This window comes from Molothrus aeneus, chromosome 8 (genome assembly GCF_037042795.1).
Source record: "Molothrus aeneus isolate 106 chromosome 8, BPBGC_Maene_1.0, whole genome shotgun sequence".
NCBI lineage: Eukaryota > Metazoa > Chordata > Aves > Passeriformes > Icteridae > Molothrus > Molothrus aeneus.
Genome location: NC_089653.1, coordinates 7746000 through 7754287, shown reverse-complemented (window position 1 = coordinate 7754287; position 8288 = coordinate 7746000). Strand labels below are relative to the sequence as shown.

The 8288-nt window shown below is 45.3% G+C and overlaps 1 protein-coding gene across 2 annotated transcripts in view; it reads left to right on the top strand.

The window, feature by feature from the left end:
• The first annotated feature begins 402 nt into the window (after positions 1-402).
• SEC31B (SEC31 homolog B, COPII coat complex component) overlaps positions 403-8288 on the top strand; it is a 35108-nt gene continuing 27222 nt past the window's right edge. For both annotated transcript variants that reach the window (XM_066554454.1, XM_066554453.1), the window contains exons 1-4: positions 403-486; positions 4800-4888; positions 6886-7009; positions 7802-7997. In XM_066554454.1, the coding sequence (XP_066410551.1) occupies positions 4810-4888; positions 6886-7009; positions 7802-7997 (399 nt within the window). In that variant the 5' untranslated portion in view covers positions 403-486; positions 4800-4809. The remainder of the gene's footprint in view (positions 487-4799; positions 4889-6885; positions 7010-7801; positions 7998-8288) is intronic.

The following is an 8288-nucleotide window of genomic DNA, read 5'->3' as shown; positions in this document are numbered from 1 at the left end:
ATGTAGGTAATTTTTTTCTTAAAGCAGGAGAGACGTACGGGAAGAAGGCCTGGGTCCTTCTGCATATTGTTTCCTGGCAATTAAAATACTTTTAGAAAAATACATTCCTTTCCTTTCTGCACACGCTCAGGATGCGTTACATGTATAGCTAAGGCAAAGTTCTGAGGGGGTATGGCAGCCGCATATGAGCCGTATGGCAGGCCCTGCTGCGGTTAGACCACCGCGGTCCAGCAGTGGTGTCCTTGGCCTCCGGCTGCACCATCCGGTACCGACGGATGGAGCCGATTCAGGTATCCTAATGAGGGGGAAGGAGCCCGGGGGTGTCGGGCCCGGCCGCTGCTGCGGGGCGGCGGGCCGGGCCGTGTTCCGGGGCCGGCCCCGCGCAGGCGCGGCGGGGCGGGGCGGGCGGCGCTCTGGGCTCCCCGCGGCCACCGTCGGAGCGCCGGGCTGCGGGAGCGAGCGGCGCGGGAAGCACGCAGCCAGCCGGTAAGGGCAGCCAGCCGGTAAGGGCCGCCCGCCCCCCGACCCGGCCCGGCCAGGCCGCGCCCTTCGGACACCGAGCCGGGGCTGGCCCTGCCCCGCCGCGCCCCTGTCCCCCCAGCCCAGGGCTGCTGTGCTGCCCTGCCCGCCTCTGTCGAGACTCCGCTCCCAGGTCCCGTGGCCCCGTCCTTGTCCCGGGAGCCTCGGCTCCTGTCTCCTGTCTCTCCTCCGCCGGCTGGCGGCGGGCGGGGAGCGGCCGGGGATCTCAGCCGTGTGACCTGGGCCGCGGAGAGGCCTCTGGCGTAGCCCGGAGCCTGTGTGTGACACAGTGTCCGAGGTCAATGCTTTCCTCCTAGACCCCTGCTCTTTTTCACCATCCCACGGAGTAATGCTGTTGTGCAGACAAGCACACTTGGGACGTGTGTCAGCGCCGTGCAATGGGCAACAGCTTCTGAAACTGCGCAGAGCACAAGAAGTTTCTTTAAATACCATTGGAGCTGTCATGGAGGAATGTGCTGAGCCCTGCCCTGCAACAACCCCACCTTGCACACACCAGTGATTAGCTGAGATTAGCTGAGTGTGTCTCTGCCTTCTGTAATCGGGGTTTATAATAAGCACATACGAGAACAGTCTGGCTGTGGGGAGCTGGGGAGCTGTGGAAGGAGCGTGTCATGTCAGGACAGTGCTAAGGGAAAAGGGGCAGTACAGAGATTTTAAATCAATGCTGGGATGTGGAAACTCTAGCGACAGTTTGTGTCTTAACCATTGTGTCATGGCTGGGGGATGTTTTACAGGTTTTAGGGTGTCTACTTGTCACCCGGGTGACCTTGGACAAATCTTGTTCTGCCCAAGTTTCACTTTTTAGCTAAGTGTGGGGAGTTCAGCCTGTCAGGTCCTTTGTGCGCAGTGCTGGAAGTCCAATATCAGTAGGAACAGAGGGGAATGGTTGGGTGCCCAGTGGCAGGAGGAGGACTGGGAAAGTCAGTGGGAGGGGATTTCTGATTGACAGTATTGGGGTGGTGCAGAAGAGAGAGCGCCTCGCTAGGGTGCTATCAGGGATAATTATTATGACAGCTTTGAGGGTCAATTAATTCATACAACAACAACCATGGTCTTATTATAGTGTACTGTAAAGCCATAAGTATTTCAGGTTAGCAAAGGTGAGAAATTTTTGCCTCTGACAGCATTGTTTGCATGGTCTAATGTAATTTGGGAATGCTCACTGTTTAGCAGCATGCTCTCTATTTCTCAGTGGTGAGGTGTGCTCTGACCTGTCAGGTTTTGCTTTGTTACCCTTTAAGGTCTGTGCAGGAAGTCATGTCTGAGGAAAGCTGTGGGGAATTGCTGCTTCTGTCCACTCCCTTTGGGGCTGAGAATCATTCATATATTAGATCTGTAGAGGAAGGGTGAGGAATTGTCATGATTAATTAATTAGAAGTCCTGAGAAAAGCATGAGCTTTCTTGGAAGTCTTAGATGCTATTTTGAGAGATGACAGCAGGTGGCAACCTCTCCCTAAAAATTTTACTGTGGGAGAGTTAAATTCTTGCAAATTTTTCTCAGGGAGCCAGAAGAGTTTGCTAAAGAAGAGTTTTTTTCCTTCTTTAAGAATTATGAGTCCTCTCCTGGGTACAGATAGTGTATAGAAGGCTCACTTAATCAGGCTTTTTTTTCCCCTTTGAAACTCAGAGCTCACTGACTTAAGGAGGGGGTGCTGCTGTATCTCTGCAGATCCTCAGCTGCAGTGGAGCTGAACTGCTCAGACGTTCCTAAGAGACAGTGTGATACTGTGATCTTTTAGCTTCTTATGCATCCTCTGGGGGCCTCCTCAAGTCTGTGGAACCACTGCTGGTTTGCCTTTAGGGCCAGAGACACAGTGAACCTCTTCAGTACCTATGATCCAGCACTTCTGCAGTTGTTCTGTTGGCATTGAGCCACTCTAAATGGAGTGTTGTTTGCTTTCCTCCATTTGGGTGGGTTACCATGACCAAGACACTTTACCTTCACATTCTGTCCTGACTTAAGTTTGTGAAAAGAGAACACTAATGATGCAGTAATTGACTTTCTTATGTAAAACGCTCTATTGACAAGAAAAGCCAAACAATTGATCAATACTGTTCTGCACAATTTTTGCAGCTTATCTTTATTTGCACATTAAACGTAAATTATTTCAGCAGTGTAGTTGGTCCAGCACAGAGGTAATGAGGGGGAGCTTGTACCATTTACCCACCTAAGTTTGTGATAGTTGTATTCTTCACTGATTCCTCACCAGTTAATTTCCTGTAGGGAAGAGGTCTCTTGGCCATTGTCTATTAATGTTCACAGGGAAGTTGCCTTCTCAAAAGCCAAGAAGCAGTGAGGCCTGAGTGTACAGCCAGCTCCTACAACTGGTAGATTGTAACTGGAGGAGGAAGAGGCAAGAAAGGGACTTGTAAGGTGCACACCAGCTGTCCTGTCCCCCATAGTGGTGGTGTGAGCTAGAGCCTTGTGCAATAGACTGTTGCTAGAAGATTCACCTAAGTACTGTGGATATTTTCACTCGCCTCTGCCAATGAACGGAGAAGACCTGGGCAGGGTTTCTGCAGTAGTATGGGAGACATGAGTAGGTACTGGAACATCTTGAGAGATGCACCACAAAGAGAGTGTGGTAGACCCTTAATGAGTACCCCACAAAGTGTGTGCTGGAAGATTGGAAAGGAAGCTTTAGAGATTTGTTATGGTAATGAGGAGATGACCTTTCCACCTCTATTCATAGGGGGCACGAAGAAATAGTTGCACTTTTTTTAATTGTACAAGAGTTCTGTTCAGATTCTGTTGGGCCTCACCTAAGTTGGGATAAGCTTAATGTGCAAATAGCAGTTGGCAGTGTGAGCTTTGGGAGATACTGCTGCAGACTAATGCTAAAAAACATTAAATAGATTCTAGTCAATCAGCATATCCTAATAGTGCATGGGAGAGACAGAGAAAAAGAGAGGATGTCCTTAACTTCTGACTCCTGAGGCAGAAGAAACCCTAAAAAGAGGTGTAGAATTATTAGCTGGGAGGTCCAAGCCCAAGAAGAAATGCTGACCAAACTTCCCCCTTGTGCGGGCCCCGGGAGACCACAGTTTCTCATAAGCTCTGCATCTGAACAGAGAGCCATGTGATGCAGGTTGTGGTTTACACAAACAGTGTCAAGGAACCAGGAGAGGTTAGTCACAGCAAACTGACAAGATGCAGAGGGTTTTGCTGTGCTGCCTGCTGACAGTTTTACTTTATTCAGCATGATATCATCTAAGCATACAGTTCTGTTTAGCTGAAGTTAAAAGACTGCAGTGCATCCGAGCTTGAAAAGTTTAGGCAGTGCTCATGAGAGTGACCCCACTAACCTGTGAATGTGCACACATCATTTATGATGTTTAGAAGGCCTGTTTGTGGTCAGGAATGGAGTGCAGGGTGCTTCCTCCTTAGTAAGAATGGGATCCTACTCAGAACAATAATTATTTGTATTGTATTCAGTTGTCTTTATATTCAGTTTTGCACCCTGCTACCTGCCTGCTGTTGATGTTTGATTTTCAATTAACCTGCTACATTGTTGCCCAACTAATCTTTCTCCAGAGACATGGGGAAATTTGGTTCCCGTTTTACAGGTGTCGCTCAATCTATCCTGAGTAAATAAAGAGTTGCTATCAGTGCTGAGATTGAAACCCAGTAGTTACTTGTGGATTACTTCTTCTCACCTTCTGCCATTTCCTAGCTCAAAGAGAGAGTCAAATGATTTTTTTTTCCTTTTGCTTTTTGGAGGAGCAAGAACAAAGTACATGAACTGAATTGGCACACGATAGCATTGCACTTTGTTTTCTGTTGCCACGTCACTTTTCTGCTTGGAATTTAGCCTGCCCTGAGATTCCTTCTGCTCCCTTTTTGCTTATGTATATACTGACATTAGCTTGTTTGGAGAGAGCAACTAGTGCTAGATCAAAATACATTTGTTTAAATTAATTTCTGCAGCTGATTTAAGCCAGCCTGCAGTGAAGACTTGAGTATGTTAATTTAGACCCCCTTCTTTTTTTTCTGAAACTCTCCTGTAATTGGGACATATCAAAAAGAGAGCTATATATGAAAGAAAATCTGGGGTCAGACAGTGGGATTTTGCGGGGGGGGTTGGGGCAGGTTTAATGAATTGTCAAATATCCTGATTTATTCCCGTATTCACTGCCTCAGGAAGTAGCAATTAACTTCACTGTTTTGAGAGCAGGGTGTTCTCATCATGTTTCTGATGTGAATATTTTCACATCAACTGTGTCTCTCTGTTCTAAACTCTGTGTGAAATTTCTTTCAGAGTCTAGAAAATGAAGCTAAAAGAAATTGAGCGAACAGCTGTGCAGGCATGGAGTCCAGCAAACAACCACCCTATTTACCTAGCAACAGGTAAAGTTCTTCACAATTTGTGAATATTAGAGTATGAATCACAGAAAAATATTATGTAGGGTTGTATGGGTTTTAGCTTTCAACAGTTTCCACCTTGATAGTCCCTGGAAAACTTACAACCAATATACCAAAAACACTACAGCTTTTATGTTTAAAGTAACTGGTAGAGAATTACTTCTGTGACCAACTTTGACATTTTAAATGTGAGTGATTTTTCAAAGGTTGAATACATGATTTTTTTTTGATTTCTAATTAAGACTCCAACACTGCTTGATGTTCTGCATTACACATGTCCTATGCCTGTGGGGGAAAAAGTTAATTCAAGTAATGTTTGTTTAAGGTCACTTGTACTTCTCTGTCTTCAGTCATAATCATGTAGCTTGACAATCAAATACTATAAACCTCTTATCTGTAAAGTTGCCTGTTTTGGTTAACATTCTATTTTCGGTACTTTTGTAAAACCTTAAATTTTATTTTGTTGATTTTATTAATTAATCACTATTCTTATAGTAATTTTATTTCCTGAAACAAAAAGTGAGACTATTCACTGAGTTGGCAGCAGGCAAGTTTGTCTGTGGAGCTGACAGCTCTGGTGGTTTTGTTGGGTTTGCATGGTAAGGCTTTGGTAGCTGGGGTGGCTCCTGTAAGAAGCTGCCAGGAGCTCCTGCTGTGCCTGCTGGCACTGGTGCCAGCCACCTTCCAGATGGACCCATCCCTGTCCCAGGGCGAGCCTGGCAGAGGGAGTGCCTCTGGGGTAACATTGTTAACAAGAGGGAGAAAAAATGCCATGTGTAACTGAAGCACAAGAGAGGAGTGAGAATATGGGAGAGAAACAATGCTGCAGTCAGTCACTGAGTTCCATGCAGAAGGATGGGCTGGAGGTGTGTCAGGTGCCAGAGCAGAGATTCCCCTGCAGCCCCTGGTGAAGACCTTAGTGAGGCAGGCTCTCGCTCCCACAGCCCATGGAGGTCTGTGGTGGAACAGATACCCAGCTACAATCCACCATGCTGGAGCAGGTGGATGCCAAAGGATGCTGTGGCCCTGTGGAAAGCCCACTCTGGAGCAGGTTCTTGGTAGGGCCTGTGGCCCCATGGAGAGAGGAGCCCATGCTGGAACAGGTTTGCTGGCAGGACTCGTGACCCTATGGGGAACTGAGGTTGGAGCAATCTGTTCTGAAAGACCCCCCCATGGAGGGGACCCACACTGGATCCTCTGTGAAGAGCTGCAGCCTCTGGGAAGGATTTACATTGGGGAAGTTTGCAGACAACAAGGCCAGGGTTTTGATTGAACCAAAGGTCTTGGCTTCAGTTTGCTTTAGATCAGAAGCTGTGTGGTTTCATAAATTGTACTGCTTTTTAATAGTCCTTTGGGCACTTTCTATGCTGTAAGCATCCCTGTGGTAACTGGGGGACAGTTTGCCTGGCAGTGTCCCACTAGGCAATGTTAAATCAACCTGTAGCTTTTATTCCATATGAATAAGGAGAAAGAAGGAACCTACCAGTTTGTGACTGCTAGTGTCTGTGGGTTGTTGAGGCATGTTTAGTAGGTTACAGCTGAAGAACTTAGTCTGTAGAGTAGCTTTACAAGGTCTGATTAAGACATGTCATGATTGAGGAGCAGTATGCAGAATACTTGGGATTGTAACTGTAGCTGGATTTCGTTATGTCAGTGCCTTTGTAATTTAGAGAAGAATTAATATCAAAAGCCATAGTTACTTGGAGGAAGGTGCATGAGTTGCACCTATCCCAAGAAAGAAAGTTATCTGTGTAACAGTAACTTTGGTGATCAAGTTCCTGAAGAACTTTTAATTTCTTTCAAAGTTTGTCATAATTGTTGATTCTTTTTTCTGAGGTGTTCAAACATGTCCTCTTTTGAACTGTTACAACAGCAAGGTTGTGTTGACTATGAAGAATAGGTTTTCAGTGCCTTACTCTTTTTGTATGTTGTGCTTTTGATAAAAATGTCCACTTGCATTGCTCTTGTATTTCTTGTACTAGGAACATCTGCCCAACAACTGGATGCGTCCTTCAGTACAAATGCCACCTTGGAAATATTTGAGGCTGACTTCAGGGATCCCTCCCTGGATATGAAGCAGAAAGGAGCACTTCCTGCCTCAAACAGGTACTAGAGGTTCATACTGATGTATCAATCAATGAAAATGAAAAAGGTTTTCTGGTGTGAGAAAGGAGAGCAGGAGAATGTTTACAGCATATAAAGTGATGTTTTGAGTTAACTGACCTCTCTTCAAAAACAGAACATTTTTTTTGATAGAGATCATATTGGTTATAAAAGTAGAGCAGGTAGACTATTAGAGAAGTCTGAAATTACTTGTGTGGTAGTCAGTCAGTAGAGACATTATGTATAGTGTGAATTTGCTGGGGCTAACAATTTGCCCTGAAGAGACTATTGAGAGAGTGAAACTTACTTTCCAGCTCTTTAAAGCAAGATGATTTCTTAGGCTTATCAGTGTAGGTGATGTCTGCCCCTTGTGAAACACAGCCTGGATTTCTAACTAGCAGATTTTAAATGGTGTAAACATATTTTTTAGATAACAGGTCTGCAAATGAAGGCACATAGATCTCTTAACTAATTTTCAGTAAAGTGTAGGCTAGAGGATTGTACTCACCAAATCCCATGTGAGGTCCTAAAAGTTTTAAACAACCAACAAAACAGCCGAAAAATTGGAGACAAGCTCTTCCCTTTTAAATTTCATTGAAAAGTCATTGGAAGGAAGCTTATTTCTTTTTTTGCATGCAAGAGCCGCAGTCCTCTTAAAAGGGAGATGATTGTTTAAAGTGCAATGGATATGTTTGATAGGTTGAAACAGGGATGTGAGTTTTGGTAATGAAGAGGGTGTCTTGATTTCCACCGAACATCATGGCCTATGCCAGCTTTATTTTCTTCTTGTTTTAGGTTTCACAAGCTGATCTGGGGGAACTTTGGCAATGGGTCTGCAGAGTCCTCTGGAGTGCTCATTGGTGGGGGGGATAACGGAGTGCTGACCATGTACAGCGTGCACCGCGTCCTGGCTTCCAAGGGCGACCCCGTCATTGCGCAGGCAGAGAAGCACTCAGGGCCTGTTCGAGCTCTTGACTTCAACCCTTTCCAGGTGTGTAACATAAAGATACCAAAGGAAAGTGAATCTCCATGTTAGAAAATATGTTCCTTTGTGTATAGATTCATAAAGTGAAGGGACAAGTTTTAACTTAAGAGGCACAGTAGTTGTCACACAAGACTGGTTTGAGACTCAGATTTGGGTTCTTTTCACAGCTTTGCCTCTGAATTCTCCTGTGATCTTGTTCAAATCACATACCTCTCTATAAAAACATGTCTTGTAATATTGTTACATGTCAAACCATTGTCCTTTCAAAATAAAAACTTTTATTTTTTTATTTGTTCA